The sequence below is a fragment of the Epinephelus lanceolatus genome, chromosome 24, assembly GCF_041903045.1.
Source record: "Epinephelus lanceolatus isolate andai-2023 chromosome 24, ASM4190304v1, whole genome shotgun sequence".
NCBI classification, from domain to species: Eukaryota; Metazoa; Chordata; class Actinopteri; order Perciformes; family Serranidae; genus Epinephelus; species Epinephelus lanceolatus.
Window position 1 is genome coordinate 15,189,979 of NC_135757.1, and position 25,704 is coordinate 15,215,682.

Here is a 25,704-nt window from a genome sequence, read left to right on the forward strand (position 1 = left end):
CACCTCCTTCATGAAAGATGACAAGCTTTTATTGGTTCAGGGACCAATTTGCAGTCTTTCAAGTCTCCTGGCCAAGTCACGGCAAGAATTTGTGACTCTATAATCCTCTTTTCTGACACAGTTGTCATTGTGACACTGACACAAATATGTAGTCTGTACCTAGCACGAGCCTTAACCTTAAAATAAGTCCTACAGTGTAAACACTCAAATCAAATAATAAAAAAGCTAATCATTCATTGTGTGTGTGGTTGCAGGACCTGACGGAGGCTATACCTCTACAGGAAGTGGTGTTGAGCAGAGTGAACTCTGCAGGAGAGGACATCAGCCAGTTGAGCACACCAGATGATGCCTCACAGCTCCGAACGCAGCTCAAATTCCTCAACACTCGCTGGGCCAACGTCTGCCAGCAGCTGAATGAGCGCAAGAGGAGGTGTGTGTGTGTATGTGTGATTGCTGGTCATGGATAATCCATGTTTGTCTCACTTTCAAAATTCCCCTCTCTCATGGAATACTTTCTTTAATTTGTCTGTGTGCTGTGTGCTTGTATCTGAGAGTTCACAGTGGGCAGAATCAGGATGGAACTGATACAGAGGGAGTTATTTATTGTGAGCCAGTTGCAGTGTGGACTAACAATATAGAATATTGAGCTTACCTCAGCACCCGCTCTCGCAGGCTGCCTCCTTATCCAAACACACACACTGGTTACAAACAATTCTGCAGTAGTGTTGTAAATGAGTGTCCTCTACCGATTTAGCATTGCCCTTCTATAACATTGACACACTCATGATGGACTTTTGTGTTTTGTGCATGATGGATTTTTTTAAAGGATCCAGATCAATGCAGCAGAAAAGGAGATACTTTCTTTTTTATTCTACACATTGTTTTTCATCGTCAAGCCTGCTGCACTACTCCCAAACACCTGGAGACACCTGCTGATGTGAAATCAGTTCTAGTCCCCCTTTAAAAGTTTGAAACTTACATTGTTTACAAGTAGTCTTCTTCTTCAGTGCCTTTAGTTGGCACATTGCTGCTTTCTTGGCCCATAACAGCCACCTGTAGATCGTTAGTATAGCGTGAACCATTGGCAGGAATCTGAAACATGTTGCCCATTGCATGTGCGTCCTAATGTGGGCCCACTCTTCAGAACAATGCTGCATAGTGCAGCTACTAGTCAAAAACACTGCATGGTGCATTTAAGGTCACATAGCCACGACAAAATTAACTGGTTAACTTAATTGAAATTTAAAGAAACAATAATTTCATATAGAGGAGAACTGAGCCATAGAATAGGAAGGTATAGTTTATTATCTGTGTTGAATTTATTTTAGTTAAATTGCTTTTGTTTAACTCACAGTCTGAAAGTGAGACCCACTCTTTTGTGGGCCTTATCAAGCTGAGCCATTAGGACTTTGCTCCATGGGGGCATCCCTGTCTCACCCTTTCCTCTTTTTCTCTCCACTCTCTGCAGGTCCACAGAGGCGCGCACAGCGACTGCAGAGCTGCAGGAGAACATGGGCTCCATGCTGGGCTGGCTGGACAAAGCGGACAGCGTCCTGGCCATCCCTCTGCAGCCTGCAGAGCCACAGCACATCAGAGACACGCTGGGCAAAGTCCAGGTACCCTACAGACACAACACAGCAGTTTTAATGAGCCTCTGAGCTCTCTGTGTGTGTGGCTGTGTACCTGTGTGGGTGTGTGTTGATCAGTGTAATTTCATTTAGCTGCTATCACAGTGTAAATGAGATACGGGTTCTTTATTATTACACCTAGCGTTAAAAGAACATTTGCATGTGCTTATGTGTGTGTGTTGGTTTGTTTTAATTGAGGGTATTATGGTTTCCAATGAGATGCTATAATGTCTCATTCTGAAATTCAACCTTGAAAACACTTTATTGTTTGTGTGTGTGTGTGCGTGTGTGTATTTGGTTGTGTGAGTTTACATAATTAGATTGAAAGAGCGTGTGTCCTACATTGAGCTGCTGCAGTGATGTCTTATTAAATTCAGCCTGTAAGACTTGTGTGTGTGTGTGTGTGTGTGTGTGTGTGTCAGGCACGTGTGGAGGAGCTTCCTGCCAAGAAGGCAGCGATGGAGGATCTGAACTCCAGACACAAACAGATAACACTTCCTGCTGACAGACAGAAAGACATCAGGATCATCAACGCTCGCTGGGCTCAGGTCAGCAGCCGCCACTGTGAACACCACAGCCAACAACACACCACTGATTTGTAAATATTCATCTGCTCTGGTCAGAACAAAGCTGCACTAGGCTGTAAAATCATACTCGGTGCATAATGCTGTCTGTAGCAGCACCAAACATCTGACAAACACATTTAAAAAATAACTGGTGAATATTTGGCCAGTGGAGCATTAAGCAGCAAAATAGATTTCTCTCAGGAGCTCATGTACACCAAAAACAGAGCTAAAAAGAGAGTGAATATTGGATTTACATTCATCGGGTGGACACAAGCACCACTCCAATCGATGGATAATATTAGTCTGTCTGCTTGATGTGCAAACAAGTGTTTGCTAACAAGATACCATATTAAAAGTCCCGATAATGTATTTTTTCAGTCAGCTTCTTAATTGCACTCTGTGGTGAATGTGAATTGAGGCAGCAGTGATATCCTTATCTGACTCCCTTGTATGGGTCAAGCTCCAAAAAAACTTGATTAAACCCTCCATGCATAGTAAAGTCCACCTTCAGAGAACCGACATCCGAGAATTAGCAGTGATGAAGGCCAAATGTTGCGCAGCTTCGCGTCACCAGTGTCTTGGCTAAAAAGTTGCACCTGAACACACCACAAAGACCACAGCCAATTTTCTCAGACTTAGCAACGATCCAGAGCCATAGGAGATGTTATACAACTGTATTCACAAGCTGAATAGCACTCCTCACGACAATGGGTTTGATATTACAAGTCATACCTGAAATATCACAACAATTATGAGTTATGAGTCAACCAAAGCCCAACTATCCTCAGTCATTGTCGACTGTTAAGAGTGTAATGCACCTGAATAAATCACAGCCTGTCTTTGTTTAGGTGTCCAAGGCTCTGCCTGAGCGTCAGCTGGAGATTGAGGGTCTGCTGAAGGAGCTGGAGAAGTTTGAGGGTCAGCTGGACGACCTGTCAGGCTGGGCGTCCACCACCCGAACCAAGCTAGAGCACAGCCCAGAGGAGCCACCACCCAGGGTAAGACACAAGCACACTTACACACTATTTTCCCTTAATTACCATAGGGTTAAAGCCCAAACTGACTGAAATGAGTATAAATGGCATTATATACAGTACAGGCCAAAAGTTTGGACACACCTTCTCATTCAATGCGTTTTCTTTATTTTCATGACTATTTACATTGTAGATTCTCACTCAATTTTCCGGACTCACTGACCTTCATTTCTTAAAGTAATGATGGCCACTCATTTTTCTTTAGTTAGCTGATTGGTTCTTGCCATAATATGAATTTTAACAGTTGTCCAATAGGGCTGTCGGCTGTGTATTAACCTGACTTCTGCACAACACAACTGATGGTCCCAACCCCATTGATAAAGCAAGAAATTCCACTAATTAACCCTGATAAGGCACACCTGTGAAGTGGAAACCATTTCAGGTGACTACCTCTTGAAGCTCATGGAGAGAATGCCAAGAGTGTGCAAAGCAGTAATCAGAGCAAAGGGTGGCTATTTTGAAGAAACTAGAATATAAAACATGTTTTCAGTTATTTCACCTTTTTTTGTTAAGTACATAACTCCACATGTGTTCATTCATAGTTTTGATGCCTTCAGTGAGAATCTACAATGTAAATAGTCATGAAAATAAAGAAAACGCATTGAATGAGAAGGTGTGTCCAAACTTTTGGCCTGTACTGTATATTGCACAAATGGTGCAGAAATGCAGAAAGTAAATGCCCATCCCTTTGAATGAAATCTTTTACACGCTATATTTTACATTTGTGTTGCCTCTCCATTTATTGCTGGCTGCAGCTCGGTGAGGAAGTGCAAGTGAAGAAGCCAGAAGTGGAGTCAGTTTTGCAACGAGCCGATCACTTGTACAGGGACAGTCCTCCCAGCCAACCAGACAAGGTGAGAAAATCAAACAAGCTGTCAGTGATTTCTCTCGCATATATCAGACATATGTGCTTTTTCATATTCCCCACCTAAAGTTGCCATATCAAAATAAAAGCCTTTGATTGCATCTGTGTTACTCAGTTATCTTTAAACTCATATTTCTCAACACTGACTGTGACTCTGTGTGTGTGTTGTAACAGATGAAGTATGTCAAGCTAAGAGAAGACTGGACTGTGATCCTGGAGCTGCTGCGGCAGCATAGGGAGAGGACAGCTGCTCTGCTAGTCGCCAAAAAAGCCAGTAAGACTTAATTTTCTTCAGTGGGTGTGTCAGTCAATGTGTACCTCCATGTGTTTTAGAGAGATCTAAGTTTAAGAGATAATGATATTTTGGAGCTAAGAGATAATTCTGTACTCTAAGCTAACGGGGAGGTTGCAATACACCTTGTAGTAATAAACATTTCCCACCTTTTACTTTTGGGATTTATGGAGTTTAAAACACAAAACAACTCATAAACCCTCAGTACTTTGGTTTTACTGTGCAAATTGTCCTGGAAGATAAAGCTAGACAGGGCTCTCCCATCGGTCTGTTGGCAGGTTTACTTGTGGCTTTATGTGCATTTTTTTCCAGTGGGAACTCTCTCCCAAAATCCAAGTAAACCTTGGAAGCCTCTATACTGAGTCAGAAAATGAGCTACAAAGAGAGGGAGAGTCCCAGTCTATAACTGGACATGAATAAATAAACATTCTGTGTGTGTGTGTGTGTGTGTGTGTGTGTGTGTGTGTGTGTCAGATGAAAGTCTGACAGGAAGTTCCCAGCCTGAATCTGCAGCGCTGGCTCAGTTCAACAAGTCCTGGGCTGAGCTCACTGATTGGCTGACAATGCTGGATAACATGGTGCAGAACAAGCGTGTGGTGGTGGCTGACCTGGACGACATCAACGATAACATCACCAGGCTCAAGGTCAGGTCCTCAGAGATTACTGTTCCAACCAGATTACCAGCAGAAAAAACACTGTGGGGCAAATTCGCAAAGATTGCAGCTACTGACAGCACCATGAATTGCGCATCACTTGCAACTGCTATCTGCCCTGATTCAGGGTCTGATTTAATTATCAGAAGACTGCAATTATCCATTTGACGAAGTATATGTGTTGCCTTTGCACCAAGAACACAGCAGGCAAAACAATGGCAGTCAGAAAAAAAAATTGTGACTGACGAAGTGTAGAGGCTTTCCTCAAAACTTCAGGCAATGAATATGATTACTGGAAAGTCTGGATGTTGACACCATGTACAAATGCACTTCAGTTACCACCAACTCTCTTAAGATGCTAATAATTTCACTGTAACTGTGTGTGGTTAATAGCGCTGTTCTTTTATGCATATTACCTCATTTGAATTTATGCAAATAGTACAGGAGCACTGAGATGCTATTTGCTTGGCAGCACAATTAGGGGTGCATTTCAATTTTTGCAGAAGCTTTGAGAATTACACAGTATGTTTTTGTCTTATTTGTGCAGGAATAGCAGCCACAGTGTTCAATAGTTCAATGGGCTACATGAAAATAGGGCTGGGCCACCAGATATATCATATCTGTTTACATCTGTGTGTACACAGATGTGTGTATCTGTGTGATGAGTATTTGTATCTGCTAAAAACATTCATTATTCTGTTAATAAACCAAATGACAAATATTGATTATGCATTTTTAGGTGTCTCTGCAGGAGCTGGACCAGCGACGCCCCCTCCTGGAGAGACAAGTCACAGCAGCTCAGAACCTGAAGAACAAAACCAGCAACCAGGAGACCCGCAACGCTATCACTGAACGCAGTATGTCTCTCTCTCTCTCTCTCTCTCTCACACACACACACACACACACACACACACACACACGCACACACACACACCCAGACATTTTCCAGACACTCAGAAATTAAAGCAAATGAAAGCATTGACACAGATATCCATATCTATTCACATGTTATTGGTAAAACAAGATAACAAAAGAGAGCTGATTTGATCCCAGACTTATAAATCTAAGTCACCTGTCGAAACAAGCATGCGGCACACCACTACCTTATCTGCATATGATTTACATATGTCACATCCTAATGTATGCAGCATGTCTGACTCTTGGCCTTCTAAAAGGAAGGCTTGGTGCAACAAATATACTTACACAAATTGCAATGCATAATTCAGTATAAAACAAAATCTGATGTTGTGCAGACTGATAGGATTTCACCCACATGAAGCACATAGGATATGTATAAACATACTACTAAGACTGCATGTGTAAATGAGCAGCTAAATAACACCTGATCCCGAGCTGTTTTCACTTGTGCATAAATGTGCACAGCTTCTCTTCTTAACGGGGAGTCTGACAGCAGCTCTGCCCTGCTCTTTGCTATGTTCACATTTTAGAGAATGTAATATTTTCCTCATCAATGATGTTTTATTTCACCCACCCGCAACCCACCTGCGCGTCCAATGTGTAGTGTCCTATTATGATTCATCCCTTTTAGATTTTGAGTGGTACGTTTATATTTCAGTACATGAAGTCAGTCTGTCGAAATAAAGAAATTTAAACGTTCAGCAGCCTCCAGTGGTGGTAATCAAAAACTACATGGCAGCAATGGGACAATGCTGCATAAAAATCAAACAAAAAAGGCAAAGCAGTGTCTTTTTTATAAAAAAAAAACAAAGCAAAAACAATGCTTTGTGTTTGGTTTCTTTCTGTCATTGCAGTTGACAGGCTTCAGACTCACTGGGAAGACTCACAGACCAAACTCTCCGATAGGACAAAGCAGCTCCACAACATGCTGCAGGACTCAACCGACTGGCTGGATGCCAAGAAGGGAGTGGATCATCACATCAAGCAGGCCAGTGAGAGGCTGGAGTCCTGGCAGGAAATCACATACACAATGGATGCACTGAAGAAACAAAATGCTGAACTGAAGGTTGAGTTGGACATCTACTATGCAAGAATGTCTTAAAGATGTTTGTGCTCATATTTATGTTCTGCGTTTTTACTTAACTAAATCAAAACTTAGATTTAAACATTTTTTCCACCTTGCATGTGAGATTTATAAACAGATGGTTTAGAAATATGATTGTACTTGTACTGGGGATGACTCAAAGGACATTTAGGCGTTGAGAGTGAATCATCACATTTTAAATTGGAATTGTTCTTCCTTCACTCTCCCTCCCTCCTCAGCTCTTTGTGAAGGAGCTGCAGCAGTGGCAAGGTCAGGTGGACAAAACCAACGCACTGGCCGACAAGCTGCTGACGTTGTACGCCAATGACGACACGCACAAGGTCACCCAAGTCAACGACAACATGATGGCCACCTGGACACACATCAACAGGCGGTAACGACACACACTACTGTGGAATAATCACCATTCAACAGCTTGTTTGAACACAAGACAAATTCAAAAAGCAACCAATATGGTGTGAGCCCCTAAGAAACAAGAAAGAAAGCTTTTGATACTGATACTGTGCCCTACTGAAGTATAGGTTGCTCATTGTAGGGATGCTGGACTCAGTTCAAATTGCCTTACTGTACTTAATGAAGTACTGTGCTCAGTCCACTTTTATTTTATTTTTACTTTGACTGCAAATGGAAATTATATTCAATGTTATGCAGATGATGCAGCTTTGTATATCTGTGACAGTCTGTCTGTAATGCCTGGCAATCTGAGCTTTAAAAATTGAGTTTAATTTCATAAATGCATCCCAGAACAGTGCCTCCACATGTTAGGTTTTCTGCCCATACATCAGTTGAGTCATTGGTGTATTTATTTATAAACTCATTTTGTCCATTGTATTTCTGCAAACTTATTTCTCAGTGTGCATCTTGCTAATATACGTACGGAGATGGTAAAAAAAAAATCCTCCATGTTTTCTGATCTATCCATTCGAAGTAGTCTGCAAAGGAATTACACTGGTGGCACTAATATCTCAGGCAATATCAAGAATTTTGTGTGAATGTTAGGGGAAATGAATTACTTCTAAATCTCTTCTTAACACATGTATTAGCCTTATTTTAGCTTTTTTTTTTTTATCTGCGTTTAGTATTGTTTAATCCATTGCATGGTTTTGTATTGTTTGTCTGCAACTTTTTAAGCTGCTGTCTTTGAGAACAGAAGAAAATAAAAATAAATAAGAAAATAAAAGTAACATTTTCAGTGTTTGAATCATATTGACCCTGAAAATAAATACATAAAAAAACAAGGCGCTCTGTGCAATATTCAGAGTGAGTCTTCTTCACATGGTTCTCAACAGAGAAGTGACTGAGTCGGAGGCTAGCAGCTAACGGTGCTAACTCCATAAACAGCACTTAACAACGGCAACAGTACTTACAGAGTGTAATGGCGTTAACCATGGGGGGAACCGGAGGGTGGGCGCTATGCTCCAGCGATGACAACATCCCGATATCAGCAGTAACTGCGTATAAGCAGCGGTGATGAGCTAGCCAGTGGGATACACATATGCACTAATCTGCATGCATGTTTCGACTGATTTACCACAACAAACCATAAAGAAGCTTGGATAACAACACACACACAGTTAGCGTGACCTCATTTTCTGCTACCATTACTCCACTATATCTTTACATAGCAAATAGTGGTTTGCTGCTGTATAAATGCTGTGAATGTCGCATACAGAATCTTGGATAAAAATGTTGTTAGGTTTTTGCGTTTTCCACATACTGTAACTGCTAGTTGGTAACATGTATTTTGTCGTGTGTTTCCCCAGCGTTTCAGACAGGGAGGCGGCTCTGGAGGCAGCTCTGAGGCTGCTGCAGCATTTCTACCTTGACCTGGAGAAGTTCCTCAACTGGCTGACGGAGGCCGAGACAACCTGCAACGTCTTAATAGACGCCACCAACAAGGAGAGAATGCAGGAGCAGCCAGAGGCAGCCAGGAACCTGCTGGCACAGTGGAAGGTAGGACACACTGTTATATATTCCTGTTCTCCCGACTGTACACAGCTCCACTGGGGTGTTTTCAGGTCACTCATATTAAAATGTAAGTGAGTGACCTGGTTATTTATTTTGTTATTACAACATTGATTTCCATTGCAGCTTTAATCTTATTCTAAGACCTTCACAGACAGCTTGCTAGTTGAAGCAAACATAAATTACATTCACATATGAATATAGACTGAATTCAGTGCGTGCAACAGCTGCATTGTAACACAGTGGTGATGTGCTTCTCATTTGGAATTATTGACCTTCTGCTGGAGATTGATGAATTAAGTAAATTAATTGTGAGTCCAAGCTGAATCATTCTGAAGTTTAGGCTTCTCACGCTGTCATATTAACAGTATCCGATCCATGTTATCCATGGTTAACCATTATTTTTACATAGAAAATAGGAGCCATTGTGTGCAGAAAAAGGAGAACACAGAAAGGCTGACCTGAACTGTCCAGTTCAAGCCTTCTGTATGCCTTTTAAACAATTTTTAAGGCAGTGGGGATACTGACAGCAAGCTCAGCCACAAGCAACAGCGGCCATTCAAGCCGTGAACACAGTGGGAATGATTTTCCACAGGACAGCACTGTGACGTAAATGTTTACCTTGACATCATACACACTGTGTCGGCTCCATCTTGTACAATTCCTCCCTGCAACTCCATATTTTGGCCCTGGTTACCCACGCCCCACCTGAAGCGGCTCTATCCGCCCCACAGTTTGACAGCCAGTGTTATAGAGTGTTACCCTCAAACCTCAACAGAAAAAGATGTTGTTGTCCTGCCAACACAGTTTGATTGGCAGGTGACAAGTGATTCTTTTGACCACAGCCGTGATCGAGACAATGAAAATGTGAATGACTGCAACATTTTGTCATACAGGGTCTATCAGACATCCATTACTGTGCATCTCCAGTTTTTGACCCAGAGTTTAAGACTGTCTTCCTTGACTGTCGCTGCCCTGTCTGGTATGACAGGAATGCTGACATGACAGCATAGAGAGATCTCATTGGCCGGTTGGTGCCTGGCAAACAAATGCAAAAATCCCCCCACTGCATTGTGGGTGTTGAAGGGAAGGCTCTGTTCTGTGAGAGAACATATTTTGACCCTCGGCCCTCACCCTGCACCCACACAAGCTTTGTGGTGGAACGGCGTGTGCATGATGCACGATGCACACGCACACGCGCGCACACACACACACACACACACACACACAAACAACATACATACTGTAAAGGAAACACACAGGGACTCACACAGCATTTTGGAAATTCATTTTCAAATACACACATCCTTTTCCCTCTCTCTGACACACACACACACACACACACACACACACACAGCTCTGTCAGTACAACAGCAGCACTGTATGCAGAGCTGAGATAGTCTTCTGTGTCCAATTATAATGGTGGACAGCAACGCAGCGTAGCATCCAGGGAGCGCACACACACTCACGGGCTACAACGCTGCACACAGATAACGTTTAATTGGAAAATGAGCAAACTCATCATTTTACGCACCCTTTCAAGTTCTCCCTGCCTCTCTCCTCCTCTCCTCTCTGTCTCACCCCCTCTGTCATTCAAACTCACTGAGACTCACACCCTCCAACTCTGTCTCTCTTTGTATGGGTAACTAACCCTCCCTCCATCTCTCTACGACTCTCCCTCTCTTCCTCTTCATCTCCTAATCTCTCTTTTTGTAACACACATTTAAACAGAGGGTTTTCTTATGCACTCACATTGTGAGTTATTCTTGAGGGACTAGAAGAGGCAGAAGATGATGCCTCTTCTTCTTCTTCTTCTACCCGACGTTGAGTTTTGGGATTCCACGGTAAAGTTTTGAGGATGCTGCGGAGGAAGGTCTACCATGTTCAGGTTGGGAAAGAAAATCAAGAACTGTTTTTTTTTTTTTTTTCAAAGTATTGTGTTAGTTAAGTAGCTTAGAAGTTGTAAAAATTTTGACGTTACAACATAAGAAATTTGTGTTTTTTTTGAAAATCTATATATCTAAGTATCAGTTCAGTGGGATACTCTGCTGTTTTCAGGCTTTGCTTCTTCAACGAGAACTTGTCACATTGTGAAAAATGAGGTTTTAATATAAACTACGAGTCTAAAAGTACGTTTGTTTAGCTTTTCGTGAGGCGTTTGAGGTCAACTATCTGGGGAATACACTGAACAAAAATTTAAATGCAATACTTTCTTTTTTTGCTTAAATTTTTCACAGGTTTAAGTTAAAGATCTAAGACTTTTTTTACGCACTCAGTAGATATTTTTCTCCCCAATTTTGGCCCAAAAACTTTGTTAGAATTTGTGTTAGTGAAGACTTCACCTTTTCAAAGATAATCCATCTGCTTGACAGGTGTTTTATCCTGAAAAAGGATGAGGATTTCACATGACTGGCACTACAGAAATGCATTTCTTGGTCACAGATACCCCAAAGAACCCGTCAGTATTTGTCTCATGCAGTTCGACTCATCTCCTTCACATAAAGTTGATCAGCTGATCGTGGACAGTTGAATGTTGGCCCATTCCTCTTCAATGGCTGTGTGAAGTTGCTGTATGTTGGCAGGAATTGGAACATGCTGTTGTACACGCCAATCCAGAGCATCCCAGATATGCTCAGTGGGTGATGTGTGGTTAGTATGCAGGCCATGCAAGAACAGGCGAGTTATAAGCCTCCAGGAATTGTGTACAGATCCATGCAACATGGGGCCGTGCAACATGAGATCATGAAGGCTGATGAAGGGTCTCAGGATCTCATCACAGATCTCTGTGCATTCAAGAGGCCATTAATAAAACGCTCCTGTGTTTGTTGTCCGTAGCTTATGCCAGCCCATACCATAACCCCACCGCCATCGTGGGGCACTCTGTTCACAACATTGTCATGAGCAACCATCCCCACAACGCCATTCACGCCTTCTGCTCAGAACAGTATAAAGCGGGATTGATTTGTGAAGAGAACACTTCTCCAAAGTGCCAGACACCATCAATGGTGAGCAGTTGCCACCATCAACGACACACTGTTGTCAGGTCAAGATCCTGGTGAGGATAATGAGCATGCAGATTAGTTTCCCTGAGATGGTTTCTGATGAATTGTGCAAACCAGTTATTGCATCAGCTGGTCTCAGATGATGCTGCAGGTAAAGATGCTGGATGTAGAGGTCCTGAGCTGATGTCATTACACAGACTGTGTACGGCCAAATTCAAAGAAAGAAACGACATTGGAGACAGCTTATGGTCGTGAAATGAACATTCATTTGACGGGCAACAGCTCTGGTAGTCTCAAAAAGACTTAAGCGAATTTTTCAACCAAAATTTGAGTGAAATACACTTATTGAGTGCATAAAAAAGACTCAGAGCTTTAACTTAAACCTGTAAAAAATGGGAGCTAAAACAAAAGTGTTGCGTTTAAATTTTTGTTCAATGTTTTTTCACAAAAGATAAAATATAAAGAATAAAACAGAATAAAATATGAAACCATCAGTTAAAAATAAAGACATCAAAGTTTAGGTTCATGTGAAGGCACAGGGCTCAAATTGACTCAGTGTTCAAAGGGATCAGAGGACATTTAGATCACAGAAGAAACTTTCTGGAACTACATTTAATTCAGGAGCCGGTTATCCTGCACTCCACCTTCACTGTGTCTTCAGTGCTTTCTATTTGTTCTATTCTTGTCTGTGTCCTATTCTTTGGTGCAATGACCCATTTTCCCCCTGCAGGTATCATTGAAATTTCATATTATCTAATTTATCTTAAAACTTCCAGCCGGTGTAACATTCTTTAAGAGGATGCTTTTCCTTTTTTTCATGGCTTTAGTCAACTTTTAACATATAAAAGGGTGAAAATGGTCTCTGATATCACGTAACAGGTTTATCGTTTATTTGGAAAAAAGTTGAGACAGTGGCATGTTTACCACTGAGTTACATCACCTTTTCCTTTAACAACACTTGGTAAGCGTTTGGGAAATGATGACATAAACTGTTGAAGTTTTGAAAGTGAAATTTCTTTATCAAGAATCACAGGCAACCCACTGCTAAAATCTTTTAGAGACTTTCTGTGAGGAATTATGTGTACGGTGTTGAAAGACGTTACTGTAAGCATTACAGAAATTTAAATGCCCAGGTAAAAGATTCAGATATATTCACATGATTCCCTAAGATGTGGCAATTGATTCAGTCAGGTAATTTTTTCGTTATTATTTTATATTTTATATATTATTATTATTATTATTTTTCATTTTATCGTTCACAGAAATAAAGCTTTACTTCCTTTGCACTCTACAAAGATTGGTTTGTTCAGTACTTTCTTCCTTTCCAGGGACTTATCAGGAATATTAGAGCTTCAGTAATGGATTGTCTGTAGGAAAGATGTACACAGGTGGGACTACTGGAAGTTAACTGATACCAGGCTGAATGACACATCTTGACATTCCAGTGCTACAAAAGGTTTCTTCCACAATATATTAAGCCCTACATTATGCCTCAATCCTGGTGATCGCTGCTTTTAGAGAGTAAATCACTCTCTCAGATCCTGATCCCATTACTGAGCACTCGAGCAATGAAAAAAGTGAATTCCTGAAAGACAGGTGCTATGTGTGCTGCAATAGATTTTTTTTCCACTGAGTCTTCATGTGTGTGTATTACCAGGACCTCCAGGCAGAGATTGACAGCCACACAGAGCTGTATCACTCCCTGGATGAGAATGGGCAGAGGATCGTAACCTCGCTTGGGGACTCGGAGGATGGTGCTCTGCTCCAGAGACGTCTGGATAACATGAGCCAGCGCTGGAACGACCTGCGCAACAAGACCCTCAGCATGAGGTGAGGGAATGTTGGAAATGCTCAGGTTTTCTCTGTAAAAACATAGAGTTTATATAAAGCACAAGAAACAGAATCTGTTTGTGTTTCCAGGGCCCACCTGGACTCAGAGATGGCCCCGTGGAAGAGGCTCCACATGTCGCTGCAGGAGCTGCTGAACTGGCTAAGGTTTAAAACTCAACAGCTGGAACAAGAGCCGCCTGTAGGGGGTGACGTCCCGGCTGTGCAGACACAGCTGGACACACACCGGGTAGGAGTGAACATGCACACCATGTGGGACGCTGACAGACGCACTGTTTGTCTCTGCTGCATCTTTTGTTGGAAAATGGGACATTCTGCTGATTCTGGAGGTGTTTTTTCAGAGGTGTTTGTGAAGTTGGGCTTTGAGTTGAGCGTTGTTGAGTTAATGATTAGCACACTGCTTATCACAGAAATGAACTGTAATACTTTGACAGGTCAGCATCAATGCAGTAAGCAACCAATAAAGTCAGTGTTTGATTCATTTGTAATAAAAAAGTTTCGAGGTTTCATTGCAAAAGCAGCCATTTATGTTGGAGGGAGACTTAATGTCTCTCTGACTCACATTATGCAAATCAAAGACTCAGAATAAATGGAAAGTATAGTCATGCAGGTTAAATGAAAAACCCTTTTTATGCACCATTTTATGCAAAAATGCGAGATGATTGGCTCTGCTGATTTGGTCATTTCATGTATAAAACTACAATGAGTCTGCAAAATGGGGAGTTCCTGTAGATATGCATTAGGGAAAGGCTTTTAGTCAAAGCATTTCTTAATGAAAGTAGACATGTTTTAGTTTGAAGGGACCACTCAGATACACAGACCCTTGAATCTAACAGAACAGTGTTGTGCCTAACTCTACCCATGCAAAGAATACATGAAAACTTTCCAGCAACAACCTTTTCAACATTTCATTTATCATAATTATGTAAAGGACTTGATGTATTACATCTTGTAAAAAATATGTTGACTCCTGAGGCTGCATCTCTGCAACAGGGACTCTCAAGCTATTTTATTATGGGACCCAAAATTGAAATGTCCCAAGGACCCAAGCTCATGAATGCGTAATTGACCACCATAATATCTACATGAACCTATAATCAAGAGAAGGCAAAGACATTCATTAAAACATGTCATACACCTGACCTTTTTTTTATTTTTTTTATTTTTTATTTTTTTTTTACATATAATAAATAACACATTTCCTGTTAGTGGCACAGATAAATTAAGATTGTTGTGTGTGGGGTTTTTTTTTAATAGGGCTTCAGGAGGGACTTGAGAGCTAAAGAGCCGGTTGTAACCAAGGCGCTGGATGATGTGGGAGTCTTTCTGTCTGAGCTACCGCGAGACACACCATCACCTGAGAAGAGAGGTAACACACACACACACACACACACACACACACACACATTGCCAAAATGATTTATTCTACCCAATGCTACATATAGCCTCTCCTCCATTTATTTTTCTAACAGGGATTAGAGAGGACCCACAAGGATACTTGAACATGTTTACATTCTTTAATGTTCAAAAAATACTGTGTTGTCCTCATACTGTCTATGGTGGAACACCTGTATTCGCCCTCTGAGACGCTCCTGAAAAAGCCCAATCTGCTCTGATTGGTCAGTGTTTCCAGGTCTTCCATATCTCTGCGTCTTTCCACCGTCATTGCAGCCTGGGAACGACTGTAACAGAGAAAAGCCACTGTGAAAAATTACCAATAAAAGCTTCTTAACACAATCAAACATGTTCCAGGAGGAATATGTTCTAAACTGGGGAGAAATTTACAACACTGGCAACCAAGTTTACATGTTCCCCTGATGTTAGCATGCACATACATGTAGCAGTGTAGTCCAGGTAATGTAAACACTTGTAGTAGCGTGCCTGGAGCAGATGACCGTATTAAAAAATGTGCACACTATGAAGTCATACTGTTGCCAGAGTAGAAAAAAGTTCAGTACTGTAGGAAACTTGAGGTTTTTGCTCACAGGGATTCATCTTACATATGTTTCCCTCATTATTTGGCCACATTTAATGTCGACTTCTTTCAGTGTAACACCATATATAAGCCACAAAATACGGAAAAGAACAATAGGTCCTTGTTAAGATAGTCCCCCTTCAGTGCGTCAGACTTGCTTTAATGTTTTTTATGTTGGATAGATTAAGAATGTATGTGTTATGAGCAGCATGAGCTCTTTTGTAGCGTTATTATCAATAAGGATATTATAACAAAGATACATTTGCATTTGAACACACTATGTACCTAAATAGTTGATTAATTAGTGATGTTTCCTGCCAGAGCAGTGCCGTGATCAGCCTTAACACTTGAAATCCTACATAAAAGGAAAGTCTGAAATGAAGTTAACAGACCTGTCTCCTACCCCGATGTAAAGGTCCCTTTCCTCTCATCTCTGACTCACACAGTGAACTTTGGACCCTAGTAACAGCCTGGTAACAACCACACAGGGGTCAGCACACACGCAGAATTTCCTGCAGCACCTTTAACACCATGGCAGCAGCCTGGTTACCATGCTTGTAGAAAATAGTGGAACTTTAACTGTGGTCCATTAAACCCATTCAGCTGCCAAGTTAAACACAGACAGAGAACACAGAAAGAAAGGGTGAACTCCAGCTGCTGATCGCTGTTGCACTGGGGGACAGGAGCATTTACTTCCTCTTAGAAAGTTGTTATGTTTCTGTGATGTGACCTTCAAATCGGCAGCGGTTGGGGACGTCTAAAAAGCTGAATTAACACAGCACTTTTCAGTATATGACATTTTGCTTGGTTTAAATTCACCTGGCTTTCCTAAAAGAGAACCTGTGTCTCCACAAACAGCCTGAGTGCTTTGACATATAAGCAAGACAGTCTCTCAGGAGCTGGTCTTCTTTGTCATAGCCACTGCTTGTGCTTGTGGTTACTTTAAAAGAGGAAATAGGCTTTTAAACTGAAATGGCCGAGTCTTACACAGTTAGAGTTGTGCACAGGTGAAGACAGTCAGGAGACAACAGGACGAAATAGGACTGCAGGAGCTCTTCTTCTCTGTAGCAGCAGACATTTTCTCCTCATTAGGACATGCATTTCCACACTTAGTAATTTCATCTACATTCATTCCCACAGATCTGTACAAATTAATATCTTCTAAAGTTTTATGAGAACACAGATTAATTGCCATAGTTGACGATGGATTATGTGTGGACATGCTTTTATTTAGAGGTCCTGAAAGCCACTTTTCTCACTGGTAGAACAGTTTGGGTTATTTCACATGACATATTATAGATTCATGCTTTTGTCCTTGCTTTCCCCCCTGGTATGAAGTAGGCAGTGCTCAGTAGGGAACATGTTGTCACCCACTGCCATGCACCAGTCAGAGTTCACATATGAATCAAAAATGAAGTTGTTAGTTTATCAGAGCTTCTTAGCTGTGAAAAGCTATCTGCCCATATACAAAAGCATTGTCTGCATATAAATAAATTTCACAGTCATACACAGAAAAGGTAATTTAATTTATATAACGGCTGACAAGGACAGAGCCCAGAATACATCCCACCATGAACTCCTGACTGATAACTTGTTGTTAAAACAGTTGCCCCCCTCTCCTATCCCTCCCATGCCATCAGAATTTTGATCAAAGGCTTTTTAATTAATCCCAAGATATGAATATAGGCATTATTTAAATACTAGATGCAATATATGGGTTGAGAAAAAATAGATTTTATGGATGATGATGATGATGAGCTGTGTGTTGCAGCCTGTGAGGATACAGTTTGCTTTTATTGTCACCAGATGTTTTTATCAGGACTTGTTCTTTCCACAACCCTCAGATATCAGCCCAGAGGAGCGTGCTCAGAACGTTGGGAGAATCCTACGCAAAGAGGCAGACGATGTGGTGAACAAGTGGGACAGGCTCAATAACGACTCGGCCGAATGGCAGAGGAGGCTGGAGCTGGCACTGGATCGACTGATGGAGCTCCAGGAGGCGGAGGACTTGCTGGATGGACAGTTGAGGCAGGCTGAGATGGTGAAGGAGGCGTGGGAACCTGTTGGTGACCTGCTGATCGATTCCCTGCCGGAGCACATCGAAAGAGTCAAGGTCAGATTGAGTAGAGGGGGATGGGGTACACAGGAGGCATGTCCCCCTGCACTTTTTCAGGAGGCAGTGACCCCTTCACTTCTTACAGTCCACAAATATTCCAATAAAAAAAGGTATGAAAGTTAGAATGCTGTTTGTATCTTATAAATTGAAGGTAATTACATAGATCATAAATCTGTATTAAAATCTTTAAAAGTGGTAAGAGTATCTATTATAGTGGCGCTTTAAATGCTGTAAGAGAAGATACATTCTGAAATCTCGAGCTTCATAGGGTTTAATGGGATTAAGATGTTATTTGTGGTATTTCTTAAGTACAAAAAGATATAAAAACAGTTTTTTTATGCATACTTTGTTAAATATTACCATGAAAAATTGCATTTTACTCCTCACTCTACACAGTTTGCTTTATTGCACCGCCTTTATTGTTTTTGTGCAGTGTGCCGGCCTGAACTGTGCCAGCATACCATCATATATTACCTGAGGTACAAGTAACTCTATTTTAAAAAGGTGCCTGTTTGAAATCTCCATCTGTCACAACTTTGTATTGAAAAGCTTCAAGCCTCTAGTTTTATGAGAGATCAACATATTGATAAATTTCATCACCCATAGTTGTTTAGTGTTTTATGAGCATCCATTTAATGTTTTGTTCTACCCCAGGTAAAGGTATCTTAAAAAAGTCCTTTCAAGGATTTGTTTGTAATTCTGTGTCTCCCACCACGCAGCAACCTCCGGGACTGAAAAATGAAGCCAACATGGAAGTGCCAAAAACTTCAAAAATTCCTAAAATGGCCACTTGAGGCTGGCTGCAAAACTGTGTCAGTCCTCATTGACCTCACTGTTAAAATGCCCAACTTAACAGCAGAAATAAACATGGTTACAGCCTGGTCTGTATGGGAGGTGAATTTTTATGTAATCACCCGTTTCTGTTTCATTAAGGCGTGGCCGCTTTGAGAGACAAGCCACGTTCTTACCGTCACCACAGTCTCAGAGATCCAGAGTCAGACCCACCCCTCCTCCACAGCTCCACTTTCTCATCCAAATTTGGTCATACAAAAAACCAAGATGGCGACAGCCCAAAATGCCAAACTCAGGGCTTGAAAAGGGGAGTCCACAAACCAATGGGTGACATCACTGTAGCTACATCCATTATTTTCATACAGTTTATCCCCTTTGAAATCAAAGGTCTGCCCCTGATTATGTGCATATTCACGAAGCTCATAAGAACTGTCACTGATTAATTTGAAGTTTTGATTTGTACTTTGGAACGTCTACTTTGAGCAGCCACTAAACTGACTCACGTAAACTTAATCAATATGACATTACAGAGTCTTCATTGAACCTCTTCAAGAAAGCACACCTTAACATTTCAAAGATTATTGAGAATTAGGACTCTAGCAGATAACTAGATGTTGATATAGGCTGCTTGACTTCTCAATGACCCTCTCATTTGTTTGAATTAAATGTACCAAGATGTGAATAATCTGATAATGATTCATCTGTGTTCAAGTGCTCCAAAAGCACCTTTAAGCCATCTATAACAGTCACACGTGTGCATTACCTTCTCCTTGATCTGCATGCATCACAGCTGAAGAGGAAGAGGAGTGAGCCCACCTTGCATCTATCGGCTATAACTGTTAGCAGTAGCGACATTTCATTTATCCTACTTAAGCCTGTCAGTGTTTTCCATACATCAGTAAGAATTAAACAAGCAGAAAAAGTGGAGTTTACATGATGGATGCATCTGTGTCTCACTGTTAGAGCAGTTGAGGTGAGAAACGAGTGAACCGAGGGCTACTAACAACCTGTCTGTGTTTCCCATCTGTCCGCTCACCACTGTAAACAATGCAGCACAATACAAATGACCCGAGAATTTGTGTGTGTGTGTGTGTGTGTGTGTTACAGGAGTTTCAGGAAGAAATTGCTCCAATTAAGGATGATGTAATACATATGAACCAGTTGGCGTCCACTTTTGGTCCACCCGACATCCAGCTGTCACCTAGCAACCTGGAACGCATCGAAGATCTCAACACGCGCTGGAGGCTGCTCCAGGTACATACTCATGCGCGCGCGCACACACACACACACACACACACACTTAAACTCATTCAAGTGTGGAGACATTAATATCTTCTGAAGTTATGTACATAAACTTCACATAAAATGTCATAACGTATCGTGCTTTTTTTCAAGGGATTACAGTTTCTTGAATCTTCAGGCTCCTGGGTTCTGTTTAAAATAAAATGAGAAATTCAGATTCTTTTGTTGCGACTGACTGTTGGCATTCCTTACACTTTTGCGTTGTGTTTGTGGCTTGGCTACAGAAAAACAAAAGACACAACCCTCCCAAGTTTTGAGGTACCAAGTACCTCTTCTACTAAAGCCCCATGCACACCACTTCAACATGTGACAGGCCTTCTTGTGTTGGTACAGTTGCGAAACTATGATGACGTAATAGTGACTGTTGAGATTTTATGACGTCTTTTGACCAACATGCCAAACATCTTTTCAGGTTGGTTCACTCTCGAAAACAAAAAAGACAGTCTGTACCTGGTGTACCACATCGAGTGTTTGTACGTGCTACATTGTGGGAAAGCTGGAACAAGGACAAAACACACACACCATGTGTTGGTGATCAGAGGGAGCACAGGGTGCGCCGCCATCAGTCTCAATAAACCCAATGGCAGCCATGCTGGAAGTCAGACAGTGATTATTACCGGGGGTGACAGATAGAGCCAATCAGCTGCCAGAGAGATCAACTAATGCAGAGGAGTCCTGGGCAGAGATGGGTGCCGTGGTGACACCACAGTGACGGGACCAGACGGCTGGTCTCTCTGAAGTTAGCACCTGACCAGATGCTTGCACACACACATGCACACACACACCTTTATCTTGTAGTGAAGGTGAGAACATCAGTGTAGTTGATGTAGACAGCGGGAGAGGAAGACAGGAAGACACAAAAAATTACGCAGAAACTACCCTATTCTCAGGTAGTTAGCTAAAAAGAACTATGTGATTTTTATAACAATCACTCCATGGATTCACCAGTAGAAGCGAAGTAAATCCACACAAATTTCTTGCGTAAAGTTAAACTTTGGTGCACCTTGATCAGTGCATTTGCACGGTTGGTTAATAGCAATTAAGTTGACAGTATTTACCTGTCCAAGATGGAGGAAGCTGTCATATCTTCTTAGCTGTGTTGCACTGTTTACTTTTAGTTAATCTCTTAGTATAAAGTGCTGTGTCATGTTGAAGATGATATCCCAGCAGTTTCATGTGGTGTCACTATGACAGTGAGTCAGGCAGAGTCGAGTTGAGTCGAACTATGCAGTGGAAGTGAGTCATTGTCCTGATAGCGACCGAGCTAACAAGCTTGCTAACCCTACATTCATGCAGTAATATACAACACATCTTTGTAGCGTCCATGTTGTGTCCACATTACAACTTAAAGCTCATGAACACACTAAAGTCGACCCGAGGAGCATGTGAATGCTGCATAGCTGAGGCAGTTAGCACACTATTTTGTTTTGAGTGAAGGGATGTAGAGTCCAGACAGCACCACGCCAGGACAGAAAAAAGCTCAGAGAACTGGTGTACCTGACTAGTACTATTGTTTGAGCTGGCTAACGGGTTAGTGGTGAGCTCGCCAGCCACACCAGTTTTGTTGTGACGCTTTCTCACATGCCCAGGCCTTAAAAGACCTCTGGAGCTCTCTTCAATTTGATTAATGGCTTTTATTCTTAAGTTTGCAAGTAGGAGTAAGATATATTTTTACTTCTGTCACTTTTAGCAGCTTGATAAATATGGCGCTTGGTCAAAGACTGCAAGATACGTGTCTCATTTTCACTCAGGAAAAGATTACCCTCTTTGTTTACACTGATATGCATGAGCTGATATAAAATGGTAAGAAGAGAATTAAGTATTTAATTTGGACAGAGGATAGGATTTTACTGCCAGTTTTTGAGAAGTCAGTTTCCATTGCAGGTGGTTCATTGGGAGCGGGATGTTTGCCCAGGAATATTGGCATCACTTATAATGGCAGGGTGATGGATAGCAGTGTGTGTGTGTGTGTGTGTGTGTGTGTGTGTGTGCGCCTGCTTAAGCACTGCCTGGTAATCTGAGTGTGTCCAATGTGTGTTTGTGATTTCATGTTTTCTGGTGCAGTTAATGTGGCTTAAATGAGACTGAGAATGTGGCTTTGAGGTGAGTGCTTGTGTTTATGCATTTGATGTCATTGTGTGTGTGTGTGTGTGTGTGTGTGTGTGTGTGTGGTACCTGCACATTCACATCATTTTAGTTGGTTCACAGTGTTCTTGTCGTGCCTAAAAGGTCGACGCTGATTGGTTGATGCAGGGACACAAAGCACTTTAAGTAATTTCGATAAATTCTTCCTCAACAACCCCACTCCTGTCATTTGTACAATTCTAATTAGGTTACCCTGGATACGGGGAAAGGCAACTCAGGCAGAAATGGATTGGGTGAGGTGGACTCAAAGGTAATCTCATCATTTGGTTTCATGCCACATCGAAGCCCAAATAAAAAGGACTGGTCATTACTGTCATATTGTCATCCTTATCTGTTCTTCATCTCATACCATGAGTCACACACACATACACACGCTCTCCTGACAGTGTCTCATCAGTAGCCTTCTCATTTGGGTTATGGATGAAAGGTTGGATGGTCAATCAGCCAATCTGGCCACTCAGACTGGATAATAACCCTTCTCAGTCCCTCAGCATCAAGACTTCTATCACAGAAAGTTGAGACGCCTTTAAGCCTCCGATGATTCACTTTTTGTACTTCCTGGAACAAAAGTCTGTCGCTAATCAGCGGCTGCCAAAGCTCTGCATGCCAGCCAGACCTGCATGTGTTGCCTGGGAACATCAGATCATTGAACATTGTGTCAGGAAGCATCAGTGGTTATAGACGCACAGTGGCTCCTCCAGGGACGGTCAGGTTGCAGCTCGCTGTCGAGCGCTGGTGCTGGACTGAAATCATGCCTGCAACCATCGGCTGTCTTTTTATGTGAATTATACATCAGATTAGAAAGGCTTAATGGAAGCAGCAGATTTTGAGGAATAATGTGTGGTAAATCGTGATTTAAGTATGCACATGGGAACACAGTTTTGCACAGTTTTCTACACAGTAGAAATGTGCACACACTTACACAAGAGCTACAGGAAGACTGCTCAAACATGCTTACATCAGCCATTACTCCAAATAATGTGTGCTCCCTCACCTTAAACACCACTATTCTCTGGACTGCATGTGCCACAATTTCTAATACCTTTTGAGTAGTATCGGACATCCAGTTGATTTTTGCTGAAGAGACTCACACCCTCTTGGCAAATCATACCTCAGTTTGTTGTTCGCTCCACCATTAGCTGCTACAAAACTCCATCCCGTTGGCAGTGGAAGTCCCACTGCAGCGACACTCACTGAATTTCATGGATCTAAAAAGCAGCTGCGAAACACTTCTGGCAGTTTTCTCTGCAGTGTTCAACTCTCAGTTTAGCTGTTCCATGGATGACCCTGACCCTTGCACTTTGACCTGATGTGATGATGTTGTCAAGTCAAATCAGAGACATTAATTAAATTTCAGCATTTTTAAACATCTTTTTGTGTATGTATTTTCTGACAGGCAGCTTATCATATGCTGTTCAAAATTTAAAACAAATATTCCGATAGTTATGGTAAAATTGCAAACTATCCACAGACTGTATTGTTCCACCCCCTGTCAATAGGAGGTGCTGCACCCACCTTCCTGCACCTATGGGTTCAAGGTTATTTTATTGTCATTATATAGAATTGCAAAACAAAATACAGCTGTAGTCCCTTTAATGCTATACAAGAAAAACAATGGAAACCTCCAAAGGCACCACGAGACGGCAGACCTCTGCATGGCCAATAGTCCAGTCATATATGGTATGCGGAAAGTAGCACAACCACAATATATGTCTGGGTATTTTTCTAACACTTATGTTTCATTAATTATGTCAAAATATAGCTGTGCCTAGGTGGCGCCTTATTATCTTTGCTATGAATTGATTTCTAAGTTGGAAATATTTATCATACTTTTCATACATTTGTGAAAACCAGAAGACGGAAATAACATCCCTAACAAAGCAGCTTGTTATCAGAAACAGTCGTTACGACAAACTGTATGTTCACAAGGAAGAAGTTCTTACTTGAGTCAAAAGACATCAAGGCAGCTTCACACTGTGTTTATTGCCGACAACTCACATTTGGATGTGACAAAACCACTGCCCCAGAGGATTACTGGTACCTGTGAATGTGGATGTGATATTGAGTCATTGTATCTCTACAATTGGTTGTTTTGTCACAATTTAACTTGATGACCGTTGACTGGATTTTAAGATGTATGCCGTTTATTCCACCAAGGCCAAATGCCCTATCTCACAAAGTAAAAGAAAGTGAAAAATACTTTTTGTATCCTCTTAAGGATGTGTGAGCATTTGTTGGTCTATTTAAGTGTTGACAGATTTCTTGGTTATCTTCTTCAGACTGCATGAGTTATGGCTGGCATTAGCTCATGCGATTTCTTGCAGCTGTGAAGAGGCCAATTAATTTAGATAGACCCCAATGTATATTTTATGGAATGTAATGGACTGCATCGATATAGCACTTTTTTTATCGAGAGCACTTTACATTTGTGCACTCATTGAACCCTGTTAGTAACTGCCTTCTGCTCTTTTTAGAAGTCTGTTGAACAAATATTGTTTTGTTTAAGTTTTGTTGACAATGTCCCAGGATAAAGATATTTTTTCTACTCCCCCGCCCCTCCCCAGGTGTTGAATAAAGTTTAAACATGAGAATCATCAAGATAGGATTTTCATGCCAGTGATGCATGGTACTTTACATAAAGTCGATGATATTGTGAAATCAGTGCCAGCATACAAAATAGGTGTTTAGATTTGGATGAATGACAAGCTCAGAGTTTGCTGTTTAGATGGAAATCTGTGAGCCATGAGACAAGTGTGTGCACCCCCTGGGCTTAGCCCCACCTCGCTGTGTGTACCTACAGAGCTCTGCTGATTTGGCACAATTATCTCAACTCCATCTAGATAGACAGCTCATTCAGAGCTGAAGGAGACTCACAGGAGACTGCATCCTCTCTAATTCCTCCACTACAAATTCAATTATCTCTTCCATGCTTGTCTTTGTGTCTCCCCCACCTCCCTTCCTCTCCCTCCCTCTCCCTCCCTCTGCCCATCCTTGTACTTCTACTTACTGCTCTTTCTTTAAGTATATCATGTGTCATGGTTCACAGTGACACACACACAAAATCACCCCCCAGTGTGTCCCTGTCATCGCATTAAAAAGCTATTCATTACTTTGTGGAAGCTGAAGGCTGAACTTTTACTCATGGCCACAAAACAGTTGATTCTTTTGTTGTGTTGTCATATTCATTAGCACATGAGGACACAGTGAATCTATCTATCTCATTTCTTTCCATCTCTCTCCATCAGATCTCCATCAATGAACATCTAAAGCAGCTGACAGACGCTCACAGGGACTTTGGCCTTCTGCACGGTGAGTAAAAGACACTCACACACGTGCACACACACCTACCTGCATACATCAGACTGTTGACAGTTGACAAGAACACTCAGCGTGTATGTGTGTGTATGTGTGTGTGTGTGTGTGTGTGTGTGTGTGTGTGTGTGTGCGTGTGTGCGTATAAGAAAGAACTAAGACAAAATGTCTTAGAGGAGATGAGGC

General features: G+C 41.7%; 1 protein-coding gene across 19 annotated transcripts in view; it reads left to right on the plus strand.

Annotated features, from left to right (window-relative positions):
- Positions 1-25,704, plus strand: part of dmd (dystrophin) — a 376,736-nt gene that overhangs the window by 283,244 nt on the left and 67,788 nt on the right. For 11 of the 19 annotated variants that reach the window (XM_078165601.1, XM_078165594.1, XM_078165599.1 and 8 more), the window contains 18 exons: positions 255-430; positions 1,469-1,616; positions 2,051-2,176; positions 3,043-3,192; positions 3,984-4,082; positions 4,268-4,367; positions 4,860-5,029; positions 5,778-5,895; positions 6,811-7,022; positions 7,280-7,434; positions 8,825-9,014; positions 13,686-13,858; positions 13,949-14,105; positions 15,134-15,245; positions 17,696-17,964; positions 19,867-20,013; positions 22,394-22,456; positions 25,452-25,515. In XM_078165601.1, the coding sequence (XP_078021727.1) occupies positions 255-430; positions 1,469-1,616; positions 2,051-2,176; positions 3,043-3,192; positions 3,984-4,082; positions 4,268-4,367; positions 4,860-5,029; positions 5,778-5,895; positions 6,811-7,022; positions 7,280-7,434; positions 8,825-9,014; positions 13,686-13,858; positions 13,949-14,105; positions 15,134-15,245; positions 17,696-17,964; positions 19,867-20,013; positions 22,394-22,456; positions 25,452-25,515 (2,629 nt within the window). Of the gene's footprint in view, positions 1-254; positions 431-1,468; positions 1,617-2,050; positions 2,177-3,042; positions 3,193-3,983; positions 4,083-4,267; positions 4,368-4,859; positions 5,030-5,777; positions 5,896-6,810; positions 7,023-7,279; positions 7,435-8,824; positions 9,015-10,777; positions 10,915-13,685; positions 13,859-13,948; positions 14,106-15,133; positions 15,246-17,695; positions 17,965-19,866; positions 20,014-22,393; positions 22,457-25,451; positions 25,516-25,704 lie in introns of those variants that run through there. The other 8 variants (XM_078165600.1, XM_033615819.2, XM_078165606.1 and 5 more) reach the window with 2 other exon arrangements.